The 25,401-nt window shown below is 37.9% G+C and overlaps 3 protein-coding genes across 3 annotated transcripts; 2 read left to right on the forward strand and 1 right to left on the reverse strand.

Moving 5' to 3' along the window:
* Positions 1-3,358: 3,358 nt before the first annotated feature.
* On the reverse strand, positions 3,359-8,431 carry LOC117616723 (protein FAR-RED ELONGATED HYPOCOTYL 3-like). Its single transcript, XM_034346120.1, has 3 exons — positions 8,157-8,431; positions 4,971-5,529; positions 3,359-4,395 (listed from the first exon to the last, which is right to left on the reverse strand). The coding sequence occupies exons 2-3, from the start codon at positions 5,520-5,522 to the stop codon at positions 4,174-4,176; spliced, it is 774 nt and encodes a 257-aa protein (XP_034202011.1). The 5' UTR covers positions 5,523-5,529; positions 8,157-8,431; the 3' UTR covers positions 3,359-4,173.
* An 808-nt stretch (positions 8,432-9,239) lies between these two features.
* Positions 9,240-10,841, forward strand: LOC117615492. Its single transcript, XM_034344580.1, has 3 exons — positions 9,240-9,297; positions 10,422-10,767; positions 10,835-10,841. The coding sequence occupies exons 1-3, from the start codon at positions 9,240-9,242 to the stop codon at positions 10,839-10,841; spliced, it is 411 nt and encodes a 136-aa protein (XP_034200471.1).
* On the forward strand, positions 10,829-11,431 carry LOC117616715. Its single transcript, XM_034346110.1, has 2 exons — positions 10,829-11,204; positions 11,315-11,431. Exons 1-2 carry the CDS (start codon positions 10,844-10,846, stop codon positions 11,347-11,349), a joined length of 396 nt encoding a protein of 131 aa, XP_034202001.1. The 5' UTR covers positions 10,829-10,843; the 3' UTR covers positions 11,350-11,431.
* Positions 11,432-25,401: the final 13,970 nt, after the last annotated feature.

The raw sequence follows: 25,401 nt of genomic DNA on the forward strand, positions 1-25,401 counted from the left end.
AGCACGAACTGTTGATTAGGGACGGTCGATACAATAACCCTATGATTGACCGTTATCAGGAAATGCAATCTCCTTATGTTCATGAGAGACGTCAAGTTGACTTGATCAAGCACTTATGGGAGATGAAATGCAATCATGATGGATGAAGTCAAGTTTAATGCTTTGTTTTTAATTATGCTTTGTTTTGCGTGTAGTTTGTAATGAATTAAGTTTTGTTTTCATGTATGAAATGTTTTTAATAAATAGCTATAATATTTAATGCTTTCTTTATTCAATAAAAGAGAAACAATACAACAAATTAATACATATGGCAACTATTTCAATACAACCTAATGGTTCTGATCATTTAACCAATCTGTGTTGCTAGGTCCATCGTCATGGAAAAGCTTTCTTCTCATACATCCCTTCATTTTAGCTTCCAATAGGACTTTGTTTCAGGAGACATATGGCTCGTATCCATGGCCAAGATTTTCATCTCTCTGTCCTCCATGTCTTGTTCTTGTACTTGCTGCCTTTCAATTGCATATGTGTCATATCGTGCCTTGTCAGCGTCTTCTCTTTTCAAGTCTCTCTCAATTCTCAGTATATCGTTCTTAGCAATTTGCTCCTAAAATTTTGCACATTTAGTGTTCGAAGTGCTCCCTCTCTTGGCTTTTGCCGCCTTTCTCCCAATAGGCCTCAACTCACGTTGGATTGGTGCGGCTTGATCCATTGGGGAGTCCAATGGCGAATTGGTTGCCAGTGATTCTTGGAGCAGCGTCTCAGTCAACATAATCGTCTGACCAAGGGAAATAATTTTGAATCTCGAACAATTCTTCACAACGTCACAGCATTGGTGATTGATGCAACTTTTTTTGTCTTGGCCAATAGCACCGAACCATATTTGTGCTTGAATAATCTATTTAAAAAAATTGGAAATGCAAGAAAAAAAAAATTGTGACATTAAATTGAATAAAAGGGAATTTATAAATACTTTACCTTGTCGGCAAAATTTTGACAGCTCCGAATGTTGTCCCTTGCTTTTGCTAATGCATCTCTCCATTTCCCTAACTCTTTATTCAAAATTTTCCACCTACTAGTCAATGTCATTTCCGTACGAGTCGAACCCGATCTTTCAGAAAATTCTCCATGAATTTTTCTCTACATATGAGAGGACTTCGGTCACGGGCAATGACCAACTTTGACCCAACACGCACACAACAAAATATCTTTCACGTTTGTCCACACGCCTCCAACTTCGATGGAAGAGGCCATTTGTATTTTTACACAAATGGAATTTAGTAATAGAAAAAATTTGTGTGGAAAGTGAAAAATATTGGAAGGAGATGAATTTGTATGAAGATTTGGTGTGGAACGTGAATAATATTGGTAGGTATTTATAGAAAAAATTTCTAGAATTTTTTGATATCTTTTTTCAATTTTTTGTGGCCAAAAAATGGACGGTGGTTGGATTTGACAAGATTTTTGGATTGGAGGCTCCAAGAGAAGCCATGTGGCTTGTAGCCGTTTGCTTTTGGCAGTTGTGGGTTAGCGCTGACATTAGTAGCCCGAAAGTAAGATGACGGGCCAGATCTCCCCTTGGGTTTGCCCAGGCTCGTGGGTCCCATGCATTGCCCGGGCTGGATGTTGCATGCTGGAGCTGCTCCCCAGGCCTAGGGCCCCCTCCTGCTTGGGCTGGCCTCTTGCGCTAGAGATGCTCTCACGGTTCAAGTGTTTTAGTTCAATCTTGCTCTGTGTTGGTTTTTCTCAAAGTCAATCTGATGATTCTATGTTTGTTTATCAGGAACAATCCCATAAGATGATTTTTCTTGTCTATGTTGACGACATAATACTCACTGGGAGCAGTTAGTCGCATTTACATGCCTTTACTGATATGTTGGGAGCTGAATTTGACGTCAAGGATCTTAGCAGATTACATTATTTCCTTCGCATCGCAGTTACCTATCACTCTGATTTTGTTCATCTCAATTTGACCAAATATGCCCTTGAAATTCTCCAAAAGAATCAACATGCTGGATTGTAAACCGATCTCTACACCAATGGCTTCTAAAGGCAGCCTCTCCAGCACTGATGGAACGGCTTTGTCAGACCCCATTATGTATAGACAGCTTGTAGGTGCTCTACATTACCTAACCATGACCTGTCCTAAACTGCAACATGTTTCCCAATTCGTTAGTTCCCCCACTGATGTTCACCATGAAGCAGTGAAACACATTCTGCGTTATCTCAAAGGCACCCTTGGTCATGGCCTTCCTATTCGTCGTTCTACGGACTCCTCCTTCCTGATTGCCTATTTGAATGCCAACTGGCAGGTTGCCAGGATACTCTTCGGTCCACCATCGAGTACTGTGTCTTTTTAGGACCAAATCTAATTTCCTAGAGTACAAAGAAACAACACACAGTTTCTCGTTCAAGTGCCAAAGTTGAGTATAGCGCCTCAGCCTATGCTTGTGCGGACACTATATGGATTCAAGGTCTCTTACATGAACTTCAGCATCCTATTACACATCATGTTATTCTTAATTGTGATAATCTCTCTGCCACATACCTTGCTGCCAATTTGGATTTTCATGCCTGGATCAAACACATAGCTATTGATTATCACTTTATTCGGGAACGTGTTGCCTTGGTGAGTCACTGGGTATGTTTCATACCTTCTACTCACCAACTTGTCAATGTCTTCACCAAAGGTTTGCCTACGGATCGTTTTGCCCGCCTTATTTCCAAACTTGTCTCCTCCCCAATGTCAAGTTTTTGTTGGGGGGGGGGAGAGGGAGGGGGAGTATTAGGGAGTTAAAATGGTATTTCCATTACAATAGTTAATCATACTAATGATAGAAAATGGTCAGTTGTCGGTTACGTTGTTATTAGGCTATAACTCTACATTTATGTTTATTATAATGGCTGCTTGTAACCGTAGGTTGTTCTCTACAAACTTGTCTATACATCTTGTATAATGATCTTGTGAATGATTAAGTGAAAATCAGTTTCTACACCTCCGCACTCATGTGGTGGTTGCTCGAGCCTTTTCCTCAGATATGAGGTTAAAATGTCTCACGTTAATTTTGTGGCGACTTTGGTTGGTGGTTGCGGCAATGGGCGGCAGAAGTGGCGAATTTGGTGTGTTCTTGCTTTGTGTTGTTTTTGCTGTGGTTTTAGTTTGAACTTCCATGTGCTTGTTGTCGTGTTCCTGTTTTTGGCCCTTTTGGCTGTTGTTTTCTACTCCCTGCATTTTGGGTTTTGAATGAACTTTGATTGACCAACACACCTTTTTTGAGCATCTCTGATTATTCGGAAACCCACCTTCCACTTCATCTTCTTCAAACCCAGTGCAATACCAAGTGAATGCCACAACCCATTTAAGCACCGAAAGGATGCGATCAACATCCCCTTCGCAATTCATATAATATTTTCCTCCAACACTCTGATTGCATGTTGACAACACTAACTGCCAAAGGCCCCAACCAAATTCTCATTCATTTACTATTTTACAACATCAAGCTTCAGCTTTTAACCCCTCTTCTCACTCTCACTCTTTATACAAGTAAAAGAAAAACCCAGAATGCCTGCAAATCTCTGCAGTCTGTTTTCCATTTGGCGACCATGATCTATGGTGGTGGAGCCATAGGCATAAACTGCAGCACAACGGCCTCACACCCATTAACAAAAACCAAGGAGGTGGAGCTGTTGACGTCCAACAATGCGACCAAGGTGGGGTAGAGAGAGAGAGTTCAACCGAACCAACCACTCCACAAGGAGAAACATGAGCAAATTTTGGTGCTAAAACCCTGTTCGCATTATTCAGCTTGCTAACCTAAACCCTAATGCAAATTGTCTTGTCATGCCAAGTTCGCCAAGTCTAAGCATGTGTCTTGCAGTAAAATGTTATAGTAACAATTGAAAATTTGATTTGAGAGAAGAAAAAAAAAATTAATACATTAAGATACAACATGAGAATGATCAGGGACACTATTCGACATATGATTTCTGCTCAATTTACTCATAAAGCCTTCATCGAGCATGAGCATCTTGACCAGACATCAAACATCAGCTGCCAATTTTCTGGAAAATAATCAATTTTGTGGGACTAATTTTATCATCTTTGGGAACTTCAACCTAAACCATAGGTGAATTGCTAGTTGTTAGATGGCTCCTGAAAATGATTAATGGGCACTAAGTCCATCCACTATCTGAGTCCTCTGATTGTTCCTCCTCAATCTCTCTTATGCTCTGAACTATATCCGCCACTTTTTTTGACATGTGCTCTGTATGTTTTTCCAAATCTTTCAAAATCAAATTTAACTGTTCTTCGTATGCAGCGCAGCGTCGCTTACATTTTTGCCTCTCATTGTACAACTCAAGGGATAGTTCACGGATTCTTTTATCCTTCTCATCCTGCAAATTACAAGAGTATTAGGTCACTATGTTATTGTTTCAATTTTATGTTTAAGAAGGGTCACTACATTATTGTAACAATTAAGCTGCGGAACAATGAATCCTTTTGGATGTTTACTAAACTAATGGTTAATTCAAGACGAAACCAGGCTTAGTAACCCAGATTCCTGGTAACAATTCCTACAGCTCTTCCACATTTGAAAGCATTAGGATGTCATCCAACAATTATTTTCAAATCTAATACTTCCTCTCATGTGTCTCTCTACTCACATTAGAGGGTGCAACATGTTCAATTGAACTTATATTGGGAGGCTTGTATACTCAAAATCTTCTGCTCTGATACCGTGACAAGTTTTGTTCGTTTACCACTAGTTCCTAAAGCTTCAACTATTTGGACATTGATGAACAATTATTTTATAATCTAAAAGAAATGCCATGATCTGTGTTCATAATATTAGGTAGTCTGTTTATTCTTCTTCAGCACAGTATTTAGTAGCAGTGATTAAGTGGCAAATCTTCATATGCAAACATTTCATTCAGAATTATGTTGATAAAAAAAATACTCCCCAACATACCTCACTTGCTAAGTGCTTTCCTGATCCCCGCCATGGAACCTTGCTGGGACTCATTAGTTTATGATTATGCTCTTTAACAAATTTTGTGACTACCCACTTTAGTCCATCCCTTAAAGCTAGCCTTATCATAGCTTGACAGCCCTCACGGGTTACTGGCGGTGGAGGAAGAACTCTGTCTTTTCTGTGTACATACTTTTTTGCACGAAAGCCTTCTTTCGAGCAAACAAAATCTTGACCAATAACCTGATTGTTTACTCGTGAGCGACGGTTGTGGTGTATCCGTACAGTAAAACCGGATTGTCTGCCATATGCAACATAAAATTCTCTTGCTTCATCTCTTGAGTTGAACTCCATGCCTATGTTTGGTTCTAAAGCTTCTATGTTCATAGGTAGATCTGCTGATGGTTCTGCTATCCCTTCCTTTTCATCTAAACACAAGTCCAGGTTCTCAGAAAGCACATCTTCCATCCCTTCATTATTTTCATAAGTTTCAGCATGCATATCTAAGTCACTTTCGTCTGAATCAAACCCATGAACAGATTGGTGATCCATTATGTTCCTACAGGTAGAAAGAACAGAATTGACTTGTCAGTCTCACCCAAAATTGGGACAACCTCTTGAAGTAAACAATGTCGAATAAGTATTACCGATAAAATAGTAGGTCAACTTCTATTACTACTAAGTTAAAAGGTCAACAGATTTTTTTAAGTTTCAAAAACTCTGTATTGTCAACATTGACCCATCTATATGCTCCATTATCATTTCTTACAAAGAACAGAGTCTGAGGGAGATGAAAAGCACAAGAGTCAAGGACTTACAAAAGCAATGCTTAATTGAATTTAGTTACATGTTTTCACATTTCAAAGTGAACCAAAAATAAATGCCAACCAAAAAGCATTTATATAATATATGGAACACAATAACACAGTAATGGCAATAGATTAGCATGTAGCAGAAGAAAACTGAGCATGTAAAGTATAAGTCACGGGGAAAAACAAACACAGCAATGTTACTTCTACAACCAAGCAGGCAAAGTTAGTAAGACCTGAAAATTACCTGGCATTGCTACAGCGAGCACAAGAAATGGCTTGCATGAGAAAATATGATATAAAGCACAACAGACATGTAAAAATTTCAAATCCAAATAGACAAAAAAGTCACAAACAATAGAGCATGAAGCATCTTATTATGAAGGGAAAAACCATAAGATGGATATAGTAATGAAGATTCCATAATTTTATAATTAAAGTTTTGCCAAGCATAATGCCCATACAGGAGCTGACATGTTCTCATTTTAGTATAAATGAAAAATTTTAGTTTAATAGATTTTACTGGGAAAACAACAGGAAGCACCAAAGCATTAGCGTTATCAAGACATTTTAAGAATCGCTCAAGTAGTTCTAATTGTCTCTGACAGTGGTGCAGTGCAGAACCATGTTAACAGAGAGAATCTATTAATAAGTGTAGGATCTAAATTACAGAGGGCTGCTGATACATTGACCCCCTGTTGCCACATTATTCGGTCTAAAGGGAACTATGGTCTTTAGTTCAGGGTTTCAAGCTGCTAACTGACTAACTTTTACGAAGAAGAGGCGTAATTAGCCAAAAAGAACCAGCAGTAACCAAATTTTGTTTAGGAACAGTAAAGAAAATGGGTCTACATCCAAATTTTGTTACGAAGAAGAGGCATTGCCCACGTCCATTCACCCCAACCCCTTTGTTGGATTTGATCATCCACTCATTATGAAAATGGGTCTCACATGTTAACCTGCAAATCCTTCCAATGCTAAGACAAGTCATGGTCAAACTCATTCTAAATCTCATTCTTACGGAATCTACAGTTAACCTTTAAACAAGTCTTGAGATTTATGTGCTGCTCCAAGCCAAACTCACCTATGCTAAGAGGGTCATGATGTGTACCTAACTGTGTATATTGCCACACTTACTATATTTGGCAAAGGGGTTAACACGAACAGTAGGAAAAATGCACAGCAAAGAAAGGAAACATCACCTCTACAGATCCAGATTCAACAAAATTAGGCAGTAAGAACCACTGAGTATCCAGAATGTGACTCAATCCTTGTTCATTGTGTTAAGAGAACTAAACTCCTTATGTGCAATGGAGGATTCATAGCCAAGAGTGTTCAAATGCAACATGAACCTCTCTTCACATTCTTGGTTTTTTCTGATGGTTGGTGAAGTGGATGAAAGTAGGTTGATAAGCAAAGAGAAGGTTTACCTTTGTATGAGAGAAAGCTTAGAGAATAGTTTATAGCACAATAATTGTTCAAGTACCATTTAGAGGACAATGTGCGTTCCAGAGGCAAGCTTCTCAAGTAAGGGCAGATAAAAGAGAAGCAGTTACTTGCAAAGATACCAGGCAAGCTCAGGACTAAGGCTGTTGAACTTCAACTTTGAAGTAGTGGAGTAGATCTTACCAACCTAATTTCGAAACGAAGAATTACATCTGTTGAAAGGAAGCACTCTTTTTTCCCATGACAATATTTTTTTAGTCTTTGTAAAGTACAATCAGCAAGTCTATTTCAAAAGCCGTCACAGTCTAATTGCAGTCTTTACCCCTAAAAACAATGTAGTTGCAGTCCAACAACACAATTTCAGCAGATACAGTGTAAAAGTAGTCACCCTTATAAAGACAGACAAGAATCAACCGGTGAACAGAACCCAACCGCGGTTTTCAAAGTATTTTCTTATAATAAATGTGAATGCAAAATGTATCAACAAAGTTAGAGAACATAGGATACAACTAATTAGTAAGTACAATCCAATTCTTGGGACAACATATCAAAGTAAATACACATTTTGTAAATATATATAAATATATATATGCAGAGTAAGGCTATAGTAAGCAACTTAAATATAAATAATCAGGAGCCGTCATATCTCTTCCTATGGTCAAAATTAAAACACTTTAACTGACGATTGGAGTGTTCTAAGAGAATCCAGAAATGGGTTTTGCACCAAAGTTGGGAATTTGAATGAAGAAGAAACAATGAGGGAAATTTCTGCTTAAAATCAGCATCTAAACCTAGCAGACAAGTCCTTGAAGTTGTAAGATGAACAGGAAAAGTATCAAGAACCACAACAATTACTTAATTGTGATTGCATTACGAAACTGAGCAAGGGAAAGTAGAGAATAAAATGACAAACTGGCTTCGATGAACTCACCAAACACCAACACCAAGGTTTGAAGAAAGTGGAAGTCTTAGATCGATCTCCCCATGGCCACTCCACGAACCCAAGTGGTTAATTTTGCAGCTCGTTGCTGGGCCCCACCGTTTCTAGGGCCCACCGGAGATGTAGAGAGAATGAACGGATACAGTGACTGAGAGATGCAGGTAGTGGAGGACTCGGAGGCAGAGGCGAAGTCAGCAACAGTTTCAGTTGGGGGGGTTTATGCGAACATTGTTTTGTCTGGAAACTTAGGAGTTTCATAAAAATAGTTTGCCTACACGCGTCACCCAAGCTCTTAGAAATGATCTTTAATTTTTTTTTTTTTTCATAACCTAGGCAAGGTCTAAAATATTCAATGTTTCGGAAACATCGGTAGTTCAAAAATACATAAAAACTTTTATTAAAACTTTAGAGAATATTTATTTAGTTAATTATCTATTATTTTATCACAAAAAAATTGAATGAAATGTATTGCATTGTGGGTTTGAGTGATTTAAGTTGATTATATATTGAGCTAACAAACACGAATTTAGACAATTTGTAATAATTAATGAAAGAATATTAAACACACCATAATCAATTATTTATAATTATTTAATACAATATTTTTCCCTTTATACATTGCGTGGTAAGTTACATTAGTAATTTAGTACTACAATATTTTCAAATTGTGCCATGTTTGTTTTCGTCTAGTGGGTCTCCATGTTCCTAAGTAGGATCACGTTTATTGCCTGCACTAGAAATATTAAACGTTCCTATATTCATTTGTCACGGAAATTATGTGCATTTTTTTCCTTTTTTGCCAAACAATAGAAAATTTTCATTAAATGCGAAAAAAAGGTTCACAATGCTTAAAAAATAGTAATGTTGGTTATCCAAGGGAATCTAAATAAAGTTATCCTAAAAAAAGAATTAAATAAAAAGTAAATAAAATAATTATAGGAATTTAAATAATTAAGCAATAATATGAAATTCTACTTCTCTAAAAAAACATTTTGGGGAGACATTATAAATGGTGTAGATTATAATCATGAAGTTATGTAGTGTGGTGTATAAGATGTTGGAATAAGGTTAGAAATGGCATGGGTCCTCCTGTTGCGTGCAAAGATCAAGGAAAATTTGAGGAGACTGATAAGTAAAAACCATTCCCCAACCCCTTCTTTTTTCCCTCCTCACCCTTGTTTTTCCCTTTTACCCATCCACCGAAATCCAACAATTCTCAACCTATCTTAATTAATAAAATATAAATATTAGAAATCACTAATTCATCATAGTCCAACGATTCTCAATCTCATAATTCATATATATAGAATAATGCTACTCTTATTACATTCTCATACCACCTTATGTGGTAGATGAGATAGACAGCCACATCAATTAAAATTAATTTAACATTTTCTTTATGATTTATTGATGCTTGTGGTTGTACACCTCATCTGCCACATTAAGTGGTATTAGAATGTGGTAATAGTTGTAAGACAAATTATTGTCTTAACCACGAAATTGTGGTCTTCTAATCATGTAGGGATTCTAGAGTTTTGCATGTTTAGAGATATACTCAAACTAATCAGATTATCCTTGTATAAAAGCTATCCTAATTGAAATACAAGAGACAATGGAATTCCTAATTCTATATGGATTGAACAACCTAATTTTTGACACTTGATGCTCTGATGCATTACAGATCACATGATATTTTGCATTATTCTTAGCCATATTACTGTATTTAGTTTTAATCTAATCTATGTTTTGTAAGAATCTGCATAAAGTTTTTTGCTGTTCTAATTACAGTCACATGATATTTTCATTATTCTGCATATCTTATTTGTTTTAAGTATGATCAAGAGCATAAAGTTTCTGCTCGATCATACTGCAAAAGACTTTTGATCAAGTTTTGAGACTTACTACACAGACTGAGTAAGCCACAGCTGCTCAGTTTGTATGAGAAATCTTGAAACGAAAGTTTGATCAAAAATTTGCATCAGTATAAGTAGCCTTCTGTATTTTTCTCCATCCACAGATGGGAATCTTATAGATTGATAACGATACTGATGGAACAATCTGAGCAACAGACTGCATAAACTAGCAGTTCTCTCTACATCCACAGATGTGAGACTTCTTGCGCAGGAAGTTTATACAGTTTGCTGGTTGGGATTTTGGAATATGGCTTTTTAAACCCACAGGTATAAACTGACATATTTGAGTAAAGTTATTGGGGACAGTTTTACTTATCTGATTTTATATAAAAAATCTTTACAGTGAACCACAACACCATCGAAACTCTTACTGGATCAAATTACCAGAAATGGAAGCAGGATCTGGAAATATCTCTTGGTTTTCTGGATTATGACTTTGTTTTAAAAGAGGATCCTCCTCAAGAGCCTGCTGCAGATGCCTCTGCAGAAACTAAAACTAAGTTTGCTAGATGGAATAAAGCAAATAAGATGGCAATACTAATTATGCAGAGGGCTATGGTATCATCAGTCAAAGGTAGCATTCCAAAATCAGAAACTGCTAAGAAATACTATGAGGCAATTGCACAAAGGTTTAAGGAATCTGAAAAGGCAGTCAAGAGCACTTTGCTGAACAGATTGATAGACATGAAGTATGATGGACAAGGCTGTGTGAGGGCTCATATTCTGAATATGATTGACATAGGAACCAAATTGCAGGAACTAGAGATGACAGTTGATGAGGACATGATGGTGCATTTTGCCTTAAACTCATTGCCAAAGGATTTCAAGTCTCTTAGGGAAACCTACATTGCTCAGAAAGAATGCTGGACATTGAATGATTTGATTACCATCTGTGTTCAACAGGAACACAACATCATAAGGGAAAGAGGAGCAAAAATGGTGAACATGGTTCAAACCAAAGAGAAAAAGGAAAATAGACACAATGCAATGACTGGAAAAGGCAGCAGTACTGAAAAGTATCTAAAACCATCAACTGGAATGAAGTGTTTCTTCTGTAAGAAACCAGGGCACATGAAGAAAGAATGCAGAAAATACAAAAAGTGGCTAGACAAGCAGAAAACTAAAGGTAACTCTGAACAGATTCTAGTTTGTTTTGAATCAAATTTGGTTGATTTCTCTCATGATTCATGGTGGCTAGACAGTGGTGCTTCAATTCATGTAGCTAATTCTTTGCAGGGATTCATAAGGAGGAGATTGCCAAGCAAGGATGAAGTGAAGGTGTTCGTTGGCAATGGAGAAAAAGTTCAAGTAGAGTTCATAGGAACAGTTAGGATTGAATTAGATTTTGGTTTTATTTTGGAGTTAGATGAAGTAGTTTACATTCCTTCTATGAAGAAGAGTTTAATTTCAGTTACTAGACTTGTACAATCAAAATTCAATTTGAATTTTGATGGCACTGGTTGTTCTATTTTCAAGAATAAAGAGTTGATTGGCAAAGCAAGACTTGTTGATGGAATGTTTCAATTAAATTGCAAAAGAACAGATTTTGAAGTTAACACTGTGCAAACCAAAACTAGTAATGGAGTCTCCTATGAATTGTGGCATAAAAGACTTGGTCATATCTCAAGAGAAAGGATTAATCAACTATGCAAAGAATCAATCTTGCCACAATGAATCATAACAGTCAAAATGAAATATGCATTGAATGTGTCAAAGGGAAATTGACAAATTTAAGAAAAAAGGGAGCCATAGGAAGCAAAGGTGTTTTGGAACTCATTCACACAGATATCTGTGGTCCCTTTCCTAATCCAACTCATGAAGGGTTCACCTACTTCATAACTTTCACAGACGATTTTTCAAGATTTGGACATGTTTATCTCATAAAAGAAAAATCAAGTGCTTTAGATATGTTCAAAATATACAAAGCTGAAGTAGAAAATCAATTGAACCTCAAAATCAAAGTAGTTCGTTCAGATAGGGGTGGAGAATATTATGGAAGGTTTGATGAAACTGGGAGAAATCCTGGAGCTTTTGCAAAATTTCTCCAGCAGGAAGGAATTATAGCTCAATACACAAATCCAGGCACTCCTCAACAGAATGGAATTTCAGAAAGAAGAAATAGAACATTGAAAGACATGATTAGGAGCATGATGAGCTGTGCAAACTTACCAATTTTCCTCTGGGGAGAAGCTTTGAAAACTGCCAATTATGTTCTAAATAGAGTTCCAACCAAGAGCATTAATCAGATCCCTTATGAGATCTGGAATGGAAGAAAACCTAGCCTAAAACATCTAAGAACTTGGGGTTGTAAAGCAGAAGCTAAACCTTATAATCCTGCAGAAAAGAAACTAGATCCCAAAACCATAAGTTGTCATTTTATTGGTTACCCTGAAAGAACCAAAGGCTATAGGTTTTATTGCCCTCATCACACTATGAGATTCATAGAGACATCAAGAGCAGTGTTCATAGAAACCAATGAAGAGAAAACTGCAGAAGAGAACTTCAGTTTTGAAGAGACTACTGCTGACCTTTTGACAGCACAGGGTCCTGCAGAAGAAGCTGTAAGACTGCCTCAAATAAACTTAGACAACTCACAACTGGATCAAATTGAGATTACAGTTACAAATCAAACTGAAACTGCAGAACCAATGCAGATGGATAATGATCAGCCACTGCCAGCAGAAAACCAAGACACAGTTCAAACAGAAGAAGATGCAGAAATACAGCAGAACTCAGAACTGAGAAGATCACACAGAATTAGAAGACCAGCATTGACAGATGATTATTTTGTGTATCTACAAGGGGCTGAGCATGATATAAATAGAACTGAGGATCCCATGACATTCAAACAAGCAATGATGAGTGAAAAGAGTGAAAACTGGTGGGCAGCCATGAAATCAGAGTTGAATTCAATGGAGAAGAATGGAGTTTGGAAGCTTGTGACCTTACCTCAAGGTTGCAAACCAATAGGTTGTAAATGGGTGTTCAAGACAAAGAGAAACTCAAAAGGACAGGTGGATAGGTATAAGGCAAGATTGGTTGCCAAAGGGTTTACACAAAAGGAAGGAATTGATTACAATGAGACTTTTTCACCTGTCTCAACTAAAGATTCACTAAGAATAATCATGGCATTGGTAGCACATTTTGATTTGCATTTACACCAGATGGATGTTAAGACTGCCTTCTTAAATGGAGACCTTGAAGAAGAAATTTACATGATGCAGCCGGAAGGTTTTATTCAAGAAAAGGAGAAGAGTTTGGTCTGCAAATTGTGCAAATCAATCTATGGATTGAAGCAAGCCTCGAGACAATGGTATTTGAAATTTAATAAGGTTGTAAAAGCATATGGATTCACAGAAAATGCATTGGATGAGTGCATATACATGAAGACTAGTGGGAGACATTTCATTATTCTAGTCCTTTATGTGGATGACATTTTGTTGGCTTGCACAAATCTTACTATGCTGCATGATTGTAAAAGTTTTCTATTTAAACATTTTGATATGACCGATATGGCAGAAGCAAGCTATGTTTTGGGGATAGACATAAGCAGAAATCGAGACAAAGGTTTACTTGGATTATCACAGAGATCTTATATAGAAAAGGTGCTCAAAAGATTCAATATGCAGGATTGTGCAGGCAGTGATATTCCCATTGCAAAAGGTGATAAATTGAGCACTGAGCAGGCACCTAAAACTGAACAAGAAAAGCTTGAAATGGCTGACAAACCCTATGCTTCACTAGTAGGGAGCCTAATGTATGCGCAGGTATGTACAAGACCTGATCTGGCTTTTGCAGTCAGCATGTTAGGGAGGTTTCAGTCTAATCCTGGACAAGCACATTGGGTTGCAGGGAAGAAAGTCATGAGATACCTACAGAGAACAAAAGACTACAAGCTGGTATTCAAAAGAAGCGAGAATTTGGAATTACAAGGATTTGCAGATGCAGACTTTGCAGGTTGTCAAGACACATTAAAATCCACATCTGGTTTTGTGTTTATGTTTGGAGGAGCTGCAGTTTCGTGGAGAAGCATAAAACAGCCTCTCACAGCAGGATCCACAATGCTTGCTGAATTTCTAGCATGCTATGAAGCCACTTCACAAGCTATGTGGTTGAGGAACTTTATTATTAGCTTAAGTGTGGTGGAATCGATTCATAGGCCCATTCAGCTATGGAATGACAATAGTGCAGCAGTGACTTTTGCCAAGGGAAACAAAAGAACAAGAGGTTCAAGGCTACTGGATGTAAAGTTCATAATCGTCAAGGAAAAGATCAGTCAAGGATACACCACCATAGATCATATAGGAACAGAACAAATGATTGCAGATCCACTTACTAAAGGAGTGCCAAATGCTGTTTTTCATAGACATGTTTTTAGTATGGGATTGACAGCTGATAAGGAAGTCTAAATCAGTGGGAGCTTGGTTTTGTTTCAAGTTTCAAAAGTTGAGGTTTTTTTTTTTCTTTTTTTTCTATAGTTTCGATGGATGTTGATACAGTTTTGGTTCAAATTAAAGTTAATTTTATCTCAAAATTATGTTGTTGTACTTTGAAAAAAAAAAAAAACACATGAATAGCATTTAGCAGCATTTGCTAGCTTAAAGAAGCTGCGCATGGCAATGCATTCATGACAGTAAATTTAATAAAGACCTTGGAAGTCAAAATCTGGGACATTGAACAAACATGATATTTTTTTAGCTTTTACAGTATATCATATTGTTCTACAGTTCAATCTTGATCGAAGCTTATGTGATTATAAAGGGTGTTGAGTGTGGTTATAAAGATCTTGAAGTACAAGATATTCACAGAAATCTTGATAACCCCTCTTCATGTTTTATAATTGACAATTGCTTAGTGGGAATTGTTTTGAGTTATATTTCACTAGGCCTCTAAAGTGATCTATGCAAACACTCTTATGATTAATCGACCAAGTGGGAGAATGTAAGACAAATTATTGTCTTAACCACGAAATTGTGGTCTTCTAATCATGTAGGGATTCTAGAGTTTTGCATGTTTAGAGATATACTCAAACTAATCAGATTATCCTTGTATAAAAGCTATCCTAATTGAAATACAAGAGACAATGGAATTCCTAATTCTATATGGATTGAACAACCTAATCCTAATGCAACTAGGAACACTTGACAGCTCCTTGATGGGCAAGGCTTTCAAGTGATGCATATATATAGATGGTCCCTTCTCTAGCAATGATAACGCAAAACACACAGCTCTCACCCCATCTAGAGAATTAGCGCTAAAGTGTTGCATAGAGAAGAAGATCTTCTACAGCCAAAGATGTCAGAACAAGGTTAGTGTTGAGATATAAAACCTGGTATGGAATTACATGTGGTATCAGAGCTCTAGGCTTTTGTTTCTTAATCTAATCTATGTTTTGTAAGAATCTGCATAAAGTTTTTTGCTGTTCTAATTACAGTCACATGATATTTTCATTATTCTGCATATCTTATTTGTTTTAAGTATGATCAAGAGCATAAAGTTTCTGCTCGATCATACTGCAAAAGACTTTTGATCAAGTTTTGAGACTTACTACACAGACTGAGTAAGCCACAGCTGCTCAGTTTGTATGAGAAATCTTGAAACGAAAGTTTGATCAAAAATTTGCATCAGTATAAGTAGCCTTCTGTATTTTTCTCCATCCACAGATGGGAATCTTATAGATTGATAACGATACTGATGGAACAATCTGAGCAACAGACTGCATAAACTAGCAGTTCTCTCTACATCCACAGATGTGAGACTTCTTGCGCAGGAAGTTTATACAGTTTGCTGGTTGGGATTTTGGAATATGGCTTTTTAAACCCACAGGTATAAACTGACATATTTGAGTAAAGTTATTGGGGACAGTTTTACTTATCTGATTTTATATAAAAAATCTTTACAGTGAACCACAACACCATCGAAACTCTTACTGGATCAAATTACCAGAAATGGAAGCAGGATCTGGAAATATCTCTTGGTTTTCTGGATTATGACTTTGTTTTAAAAGAGGATCCTCCTCAAGAGCCTGCTGCAGATGCCTCTGCAGAAACTAAAACTTAGTTTGCTAGATGGAATAAAGCAAAGAAGATGGCAATACTAATTATGCAGAGGGCTATGGTATCATCAGTCAAAGGTAGCATTCCAAAATCAGAAACTGCTAAAAAATACTATGAGGCAATTGCACAAAGGTTTAAGGAATCTAAAAAGGCAGTCAAGAGCACTTTGCTGAACAGATTGATAGACATGAAGTATGATGGACAAGCACATTGGGTTGCAGGGAAGAAAGTCATGAGATACCTACAGAGAACAAAAGACTACAAGCTGGTATTCAAAAGAAGCGAGAATTTGGAATTACAAGGATTTGCAGATGCAGACTTTGCAGGTTGTCAAGACACATTAAAATCCACATCTGGTTTTGTGTTTATGTTTGGAGGATCTGCAGTTTCGTGGAGAAGCATAAAACAGCCTCTCACGGCAGGATCCACAATGCTTGCTGAATTTCTAGCATGCTATGAAGCCACTTCACAAGCTATGTGGTTGAGGAACTTTATTATTAGCTTAAGTGTGGTGGAATCGATTCATAGGCCCATTCAGCTATGGAATGACAATAGTGCAGCAGTGACTTTTGCCAAGGGAAACAAAAGAACAAGAGGTTCAAGGCTACTGGATGTAAAGTTCATAATCGTCAAGGAAAAGATCAGTCAAGGATACACCACCATAGATCATATAGGAACAGAACAAATGATTGCAGATCCACTTACTAAAGGAGTGCCAAATGCTGTTTTTCATAGACATGTTTTTAGTATGGGATTGACAGCTGATAAGGAAGTCTAAATCAGTGGGAGCTTGGTTTTGTTTCAAGTTTCAAAAGTTGAGGTGTATAAGAAATTCTACTTCTCTAAAAAAACATTTTGGGGAGACATTATAAATGGTGTAGATTATAATCATGAAGTTATGTAGTGTGGTGTATAAGATGTTGGAATAAGGTTAGAAATGGCATGGGTCCTTCTGTTGCGTGCAAAGATCAAGGAAAATTCGAGGAGACTGATAAGTAAAAACCATTCCCCAACCCCTTCTTTTTTCCCTCCTGACCCTTGTTTTTCCCTTTTACCCATCCACCGAAATCCAACAATTCTCAACCTATCTTAATTAATAAAATATAAATATTAGAAATCACTAATTCATCATAGTCCAACGATTCTCAATCTCATAATTCATATATATAGAATAATGCTACTCTTACTACATTCTCATACCACCTTATGTGGTAGATGAGATAGACAGCCACATCAATTAAAGTTAATTTAACATTTTCTTTTATGATTTATTGATGCTTGTGGTTGTACACCTCATCTGCCACATTAGGTGGTATTAGAATGTGGTAATAGTAGCATTACTCATATACATGGAGCTTCAGTTGAGGGATCTCTCAAATAAGCTTATTTGAAGAACATCCTTGTAGGGCTCAATCTATATAGTATTTCACTAATCCAAATCGTTTATTTTGTATGTACTCATTCAAAGATCATCTATACAAAAAAATCACTTGAATCTGATATCATTTGACCGCTCAATTGAATTATTGAAATTTTAGTACTTTCTTGAAGCACAATATCGAAAGGGTTTCAAATTTATCTATTTTTTACAAGGATGATCTATGAATGTAGACTTAAAAAATAGATGGTTTGGATCGTTGAAAAAAAAATTAATAAAGTACCCTAAAAGGTGTCCCTAAAAAAAAAATTTATTTGAGGGATCTCTCAATAAAAGAGGACTATATATATGGGAGATTCACTATTATACCCAATATAGGAGCCCAAATTATAAAAAAAAAAACCCTATATGAAGTGGACTTTAGAAACACAACCAAAGCCTATTTACAATATAACAAAAAAGCTTTTAACTTCTTTTAAATTACAAAATTGCCATTGCTTTCTTAAAATAGACCTAATCCCAAAACCTCATAAAAAAGCCCAAAACACTCAATAGGGTATCAAAGTAATTTAATAATCAAAATTAAATTAAATAAGGTCAGCTGTTAGTTTTTGGATTTTTTTAATATAGAAATTAAATGGTATATGGTTTATTTAGAGTTTTAGTGCTAAGAATTGGTATATGACTAAATATCTCTATATATATGCAAAATCGACAATGCCATTAGATCCAATCCACTGAAATCTAACGATTCCCAATCTCTCTTAATTTTATTGATTAAAGATTTAGGAAATCGCAATAACGATTTCATAACTCTCTTAATTCACCAATCATAGATATGTGAAACTGGCAATGCCATGGGATCTCATCTATCGTAATCCAGTGCTTCCAATGTGTATTAATTCATTGATATAAGTGAGTAAAACATAAAAAGACTAACATACTTGAACAAAAAAAGTGAGTCTCACATACCTCCACCAGTCGTAGTTACAGTGCACACAAGTCATTGCCTTGTTACTATTGTGCGAAAACACTCCAAGACCTTGTCGTCAATGGACTACGCAACTATCATACACAAGCTCCGCAAAACACATAAACTGAAAAGTAAACACGCATACAAAGAATACAAGAATTTATAGAGGTTCAACGTTCTACCTACGTCCTCTTGGTGATCCCCAAGAAATTCACTAGTATGAAATAACCCCCTTGGTTACAATGAAGAACCTCATTTGATCTCTCGCAAACCCTAGCTCTCCTTTCTCTCACCCTTGACTCGAACCCAATTTGATGCCTTAGCTTTCTCACGTTACAATAACCTAGAGCTAAAGTGCCTATTTACATGTCATAGGGCTGTAGTACAATTATACAAGGAATAGAAAACTTAAAGGACCCAAAAACTAGGAGAAAATTTGTCCATATTCACTAGGGATATGCAATGGATTCGCTTGTCCCACTTGACCACCACTTCGCAGCTCGAGTGCTTGTGTCTACTCGAGTATGAGTTCAACTGCTCGAGCAGGCGTTGAAGCACTTTCGCTTGGAAAAAAAACCTTATCTCTGCTGCTCGAGGGCCTGCAGTTTCCACTCGAGCTCCAGAGCCCATTCAATAAGTCTTCAACTTGTTGGACTGCCCTTTTCCTTCAATCCTTCAGCATCTTTAAGATGAACCAACATCAACAATCTCTATCTTGGGGAGCCTTAAACACCTTGTGAAAATCATTGACTCCTAGAACCTCTTCAACCCTCTTGGAAACAGTTCTAGTAATTCTCAATAGCTCCACCTCAATCTTTAGCATGTAACAAAATTGAGCAAGTTCAAACAATGTTTGAACTTCTCAATTGTGATTGGCTCGGTCAAGCAATTTGAAGCATTCTCATCTGTATGTGTAACACCCCGACTCCAAATTTAATCCCTTATTTAAATTATTTAAGTGAAATTACAAATTTACCCTTGAGGTAGGGGTAATTTGGTCATTTTATTATCCGAAAGGAGTTTGGGGCAGTGACTAGTATTTTTGGAGGGTCGTACTGAGATGACTCTGTAGACACATAGTGGGCTCGATTCGGAGTTGAAACGAAGAAGTTACGAGCAAAACAAGTTCAGTGGCAAAATCGTAAATATTTTGAAATGAGATTTTTTTTATAAAAATCAGATTTTTTTTTTCTCTCTCTCTCTCTCTCTCTCTCTCTCTCCTTCTCCCTGCGGTGGTTTTTGGGCCACCACTGTCGCATCCGGCCACCGCTTGGGGTGGCACCGGTCCCAAAAGAACCGTGCCATCTTCCTCTTCCCATCCCCACCAATCTCAGCCACTGGAACCACCTGTGATCGCCGGAAAATGCAAAAATTCGACCGGTTTTAACCCAAAATTCAAGGAGCTCGATCTCTTTCCTCTGGCCACCAATTCAGACGAGTAAGGTATGGATTTCTACCTATTTTTCATGCTCCAGCTGATGGTTGGGTAGGATTGCATCGATTTTGAATGTAGGTAGCTCGATTTTCGAATTGGAATTTGGCAAATTTTGGGATCGCGATTCCGGCCACTTCCGGTCAGTTTTTGGGATAGGTTCAAGAACAAAAGTGGCTCCAAATAGGGTGTTATACCTAGGGTAGGAGTTTGGAGCCATGATTCTGAGATTTTCCGGCGATGCATAATCCCTTTGGGCACCCAGCGCTGCCGGCACGTGTGGCAGCGCGTGGGGCAGGATAGTGAAGTTGCACTTTGTGTCGATGAGATCCTTAGGTTTTCACAAGTGCGTAGGATTTCGCGGATCTCAATTCGGACGTCGTTTGACTATCGAACGGTTATCGCCTATTACGCGTTATCCGGGTTCGATAGGTTAGGACCGTTGGATGGTCTCAAATTTAATATATGTTAATCTAGGTATTTTTAGGATCGTGTAGGAATTCACAGATATTGAATCGGAGCCCCGGATGTTCCGATTAAATAATTTAAAGTTTATGTTTTATAATAACCGTCAGATCGTGCGATCGTGAGCGATCCTACCGTCCGATCTAGACCAAACTTGCAGGACGAGTGTCATATACCTTGTAGAACCCATAGGGACTTTCGGATTGGAATTTAGAGGTCGTGGGCCCCGTGGGCCCGTTTGACCAAGGTCAGGGTAGTTTGACCCTTGGTTGACCGTGAGTCTTCCAGAGTAGTCTCACCTTCCCAGGGGAATTATCGGGTGCTAGACTATTGTTGAGGTTTACACAATTTTAGAATTAAATTATATGTTTATATATGTTTGTAAAGGTATAAAAAGAGTCTAGAATGTCAGTGTGAAGTGCTATACGCACTACCTTAGGTACCTCCCCGGATTTTGGTTACACTACAAGTACCACCCTGTGAAAGTTAGGTCTCACGTGGCGTAGGTTATCCGGTGTTGAGACAGACCCTATACGTGGTGTTCGTTTTACTGGCGTATGGGGAGATCTTGTGATATTATGTTCAGGTCGCATGTGGAGTAGGTTATCCGGTGTGTCGACAGACCCCATACGTAGCGTTGGTTGTACCGGTGTATGGGGAGATATTGTGATATGATGTTCAGGTCTTGCGTGGTATAGGTTATTCGGCATTGAGACAGACCCCATATGTGGCGTTGGTTGTACCGGCGTATGAGGAGATTATGTGATAATATGGTGAGGTCGCACGCGGCGTAGGTTATCCGGCGTGTTGACAGACCCCATACGTGGCGTTGGTAGTACCGGCGTATGGGGAGATAATGTGAAATACAAAGAAATGAATAAAGGTATTGCCTATGTGTGGAATTGGGCTTTAGGGAAGAACTACGTATGGCTTGATCCCCCAGTGAGGGTACCTAGGCAGCCTAAGGTTATTAGGTGCAGCCGTGGACATAGATGTGATTGTGTTAGGGGGTTAAAACCTCGTAGGTTGAAATTGGAAAAGTAAAATGATGCATGTTGAAATTTAGTAGTCATAATTCATATTTAAATTTATCGTTTGCCTTGTTTAAGGCATGAATTGATTTGATAGTGTGTTTGGTAGTTTGTTGAGAATTACTGGAAGGCCGAAGGCCATTTATGTGAATTGCATGAAGTTATATTGTGCGTGCTGCCTGTTGGAATATTAAATGTGTTTTTGTGCAGGTTGAAATTTTGGGAAATGTCCAATTTATAGCGGAGACTGCCGAAATTTCGCAGAAAGTCTCTGTCTTTAGTATGTAGGCCCGGCATCGGGAAGATGTCGGAACAAAGACGGGGTTCACCCCGATTTCAGGGAAATTCTGGGGCAGGTCCTGTCAGTATGAACCTTATCTATTGTAATGTCCTTATCGTTCACCCAATCCCTTATCCAGTGGTACCGTATATCAATATGCTTAGACCTTCAGTGAAACACTTCATTCTTGACTAAGCATATAGAACTTTCATTGTCACATTGTATCATCACCAAGTCTTGAGCTATCCCGAACCCTTTAGCCAATCTTGTCAGCCATAATGCTTTCTTAGAAGCCTCCGTTAGAAGTTTCGATAGTAGACAAGTCAGTAATTGATTGTAGCATCGGTCTCTAACTAATCGATCCTCCACCATAAGTGAAAACATACCCCATAGTGGATCTCTTCTTGTCTATGTCCCTCTGCATAATCTGAATCCACATAACCCATCACATATGCCTTTCTTTGTTGTCTTTCAAACAAGATCCCAAGCTTCTTGGTGCCCTTTATATACCGGAAAATCCACTGCATCGCATTCCAATGTTGTTTGCTCAAATTTTCCGTGTATCCTTGAACACGTGAGAGTACACACAACAATCCAATTCGCACCTTTTATACCCAATTCAAAGCATATAGGTGTCAAAGCATTTGTACCATTGTCTTGAAGATTGCTTGAGACCATACAAAGACTTCTTCAACCTACAAACCATATTTCCTTTAGTCGTTTCAATGAACCCTTGAGGTTGACTCATGTAGATGTCTTCATCTAAGTCTCCATGAAGGAACGTCATCTTCACATCCATTTGCTCCACCTCCATGTCCCATTTTGCCACTACGAAGAGCAACAACTATATAGAAGTATGCTTCACCACCAGGGAAAATATCTCATCATAATCAATTCCTTCCTTTTGTAAGTACCCCTTGGCCACTAGATGAGCTTTGAATCTAGTTGGCTCTTTCTCATGTATCCCTTCCTTCTTCCTAAACACTCATTTGGATCTTTGGGTTTTGGAACCAACTCCCAAACAAAGTTCCGGTGTAGAGATTCCACCTCATTCATCATAGTACTTATCCAACTTTCCCCCTCCAAACTTTTACCCATATTTAGAGCATAGTGAACTAGGTCCGTCTCTCATCCAAACCGTTAAGGAGGTTTGATGGTTCTCTTAGGCCTGGACCTAGCTATAGATGGCAACTCCACCTGATCTTAAGCCTCTTATTCTTCTTCATCTTGAGTTTGTTGTTGCCCAAATTCTTCCACCCCAATATCGGACTCTACCATCTTATGAACGTCTTCAATTGGTTGCATACTTGGAGTATCCTCAAATACCCTACTTGGTGAAATTGTAATGGTTGTCTTTATTCTGACAAAATCCTCCTTCGTCTTCAGTTTCTTGACTTTGATCATAGGGATGGTCTTCTCATCAAACACAATGTCGATATTGAGTATTTTCTTCCGGTTCACTGGATCCCATAACTTGAAACATTTCACGCTGCTCTCAAAGCCAAGGAATTCGTACTCAAGAGATTTTGGTTTCAACTTAGTTCTCTCATTACTAGGTATGAGAGCGTAGGCATTGCATCCAAATACTCTCATATTAGTATACTTAATAGATTTATTAGACTATACCTCTTCTGCACACTTGAAATCAAGATACTTAGATGGCAACTGGTTAACCAAATAGGAAGTGTGGTTAACCTCCTCCGCCTCGAGCAAGCCGGTATGAATCCTCATGCACCTCTCATGCTTCATGAGAGTTCTATTCATTCTCTCCGCGGCTGCATTTTGGTGAGGCGTCTTCTTCACGATAAAATGCCTCTTGACACCCTTGCTCTTGCAAAACTCTAGAAATTTGTTATCTTTATATTCTCCTCTATTGTCACATCTTAGGATCTTGATCTTTCTTCCCATAAGTTTCTCTACTTCCACCTTCCACTCCTTCAATTTGGTGAATACCTTGGATTTCTCCTTCATGAAATAAACCCAGAAAAATCATTCAAGAATGTGACGTAGTAGCTGGCTCAATCATATGCCCTAGCCTCAAATGCAAAGCTGAGTGTCATCCTCTGAGTCCTTATTGGTAGATATAGTTGCTCCACCAGTCACCGTTGTACCACATAGTCGATACATGCAGTTATGTTGAATCTCTCCATTCATAACCACTTGTGAACCCTTTGAGATCATGAGCTTACCTCCATTGGCCTTGTAGGAATAGCCATTCTTGTCAAAAGTACCGAGGGAGATGAGATTTTTCTTCAACTTTGGTATGTACCTAACCATACCTAAATGTCCTAACCACGCCATCATGAATCTTCACATTGATTGTAACCGTTCCTTCGATTCTACAAACCGAGTCTTCCCTCATCATAACTTTGTTGCTATAGTCCACCTCATACGCGTCAAACCAAGATTTGTTTGAACACATATGATATGAGCACCCAGAATCCAAAATCCAATCATAAGATGAAACCCTGGAAGAGATAGCAAGTGCATTAGTATTAACAATGATATTAGTAAATAAAAGCTCACCATCACTATCCTTCATGACTTTGGCTTCTTCCTGTTGTTTCTCTTCTTTCTCCATGTAGGAAAATTCTTCTTCCAATGATCCTTTGACTGACATTCAAAACAACCGTATTTTGCCTTGGATTTTGATCTTCCTCTATTTCTCTTATTGCCTTCACGCTTACTCGATCAACCTCTTTCTCCGGACTTTGCTACAAAACCTTCAACTTGAGAAACACCTCTAAAACGTTTAACCATTCTGTCATGCGTCAGGATGTCTCATGACATGACTCATCCTGAATTCCAATCTCACATGACCTTTTCAAACTTCAAAGTTCCATCCCCAAACATAAGCGTCATGCAGAAGTGTTTATAAGATGGTGGTATGGATGTCAATAACATCACAGACTTGTCTTCCGACTTATAAATCTCATCCATTCTTTTCAAGTCAGCAATGCACCTATTAAAAGCGCTCACATGCTCCATCACGCTTATGCTCTCCTCCGTCTTTAGAGAGTGAAACTCCTCTTTCAAGAAGAGCTTGTTGGACAATGATTTGGCCACAAACATCTCTTCAAGTTTCTCCCATATCTGCTTCATGGTGTTTTCTATCGCATTACACAACATCTCATCGGTTAGATGGTGTTCAATGGATCCTCTAGCAAGCTCTTCTAGGTCCTCCTAATCCGCATATGTCGTGGTTACTGGCTTTTTTTCCTTGCATGCCCAGACTTTATTGAGACCTTGCTTCTTAAGGACATGTTTCATCCTTCTTTGCCATAGCATGAATTTCTCCTTGTCGGTGAACGGTGATCCAAAACTTCTAGTCGATAGAACTATGAATTCCTAGTTTATAGGAATAAGGGAACGAGAGGAATTTTAAGACAATTAGAGAAACAAAATGAAGAAGCTAAGGAACTGCTTTGAGTTCTGCCTGTTTTAATTCATTTGACTACAATGGTTTATATACAAGCCTGAATGCCTAGAATAGAAAACTAAAAATAATAAATGAATTTAAACCACAAATGTTAAATGGTTTAAATTCCTTAGATAATTCAAACCATTAATTTTTAAATGGTTGAGACCCATTTCTTCTTAAACCATTCGAGTCGAATGGTTGATAAATGATGTAATGTAAATAATATTTATTATTTAATTATCTTGAAAAGATCCACCTGGATCATGGCTCTCCCATTTAAGACCTTG

The sequence above is a fragment of the Prunus dulcis genome, chromosome 1, assembly GCF_902201215.1.
Source record: "Prunus dulcis chromosome 1, ALMONDv2, whole genome shotgun sequence".
Classification (NCBI taxonomy): Eukaryota; Viridiplantae; Streptophyta; class Magnoliopsida; order Rosales; family Rosaceae; genus Prunus; species Prunus dulcis.

What these genes read in the sequence shown, in the direction of transcription:
- LOC117616715 (XM_034346110.1), top strand. Translation starts at nt 10,844, where the DNA reads ATGACAGTTGATGAGGACATGATGGTGCATTTTGCCTTAAACTCATTG. An exon ending in AGACAAGCAGAAAACTAAAG is followed by an intron (nt 11,205 to 11,314) that starts GTAACTCTGAAC and finishes AATTCTTTGCAG; the next exon opens with GGATTCATAAGGAGGAGATT.
- LOC117615492 (XM_034344580.1), top strand. Translation starts at nt 9,240, where the DNA reads ATGGCATGGGTCCTCCTGTTGCGTGCAAAGATCAAGGAAAATTTGAGG. An exon ending in AAATTTGAGGAGACTGATAA is followed by an intron (nt 9,298 to 10,421) that starts GTAAAAACCATT and finishes AAATCTTTACAG; the next exon opens with TGAACCACAACACCATCGAA.
- LOC117616723 (XM_034346120.1), bottom strand. Translation starts at nt 5,522, where the DNA reads ATGGATCACCAATCTGTTCATGGGTTTGATTCAGACGAAAGTGACTTA. An exon ending in GAAAGCACTTAGCAAGTGAG is followed by an intron (nt 4,396 to 4,970) that starts GTATGTTGGGGA and finishes TGTAATTTGCAG; the next exon opens with GATGAGAAGGATAAAAGAAT.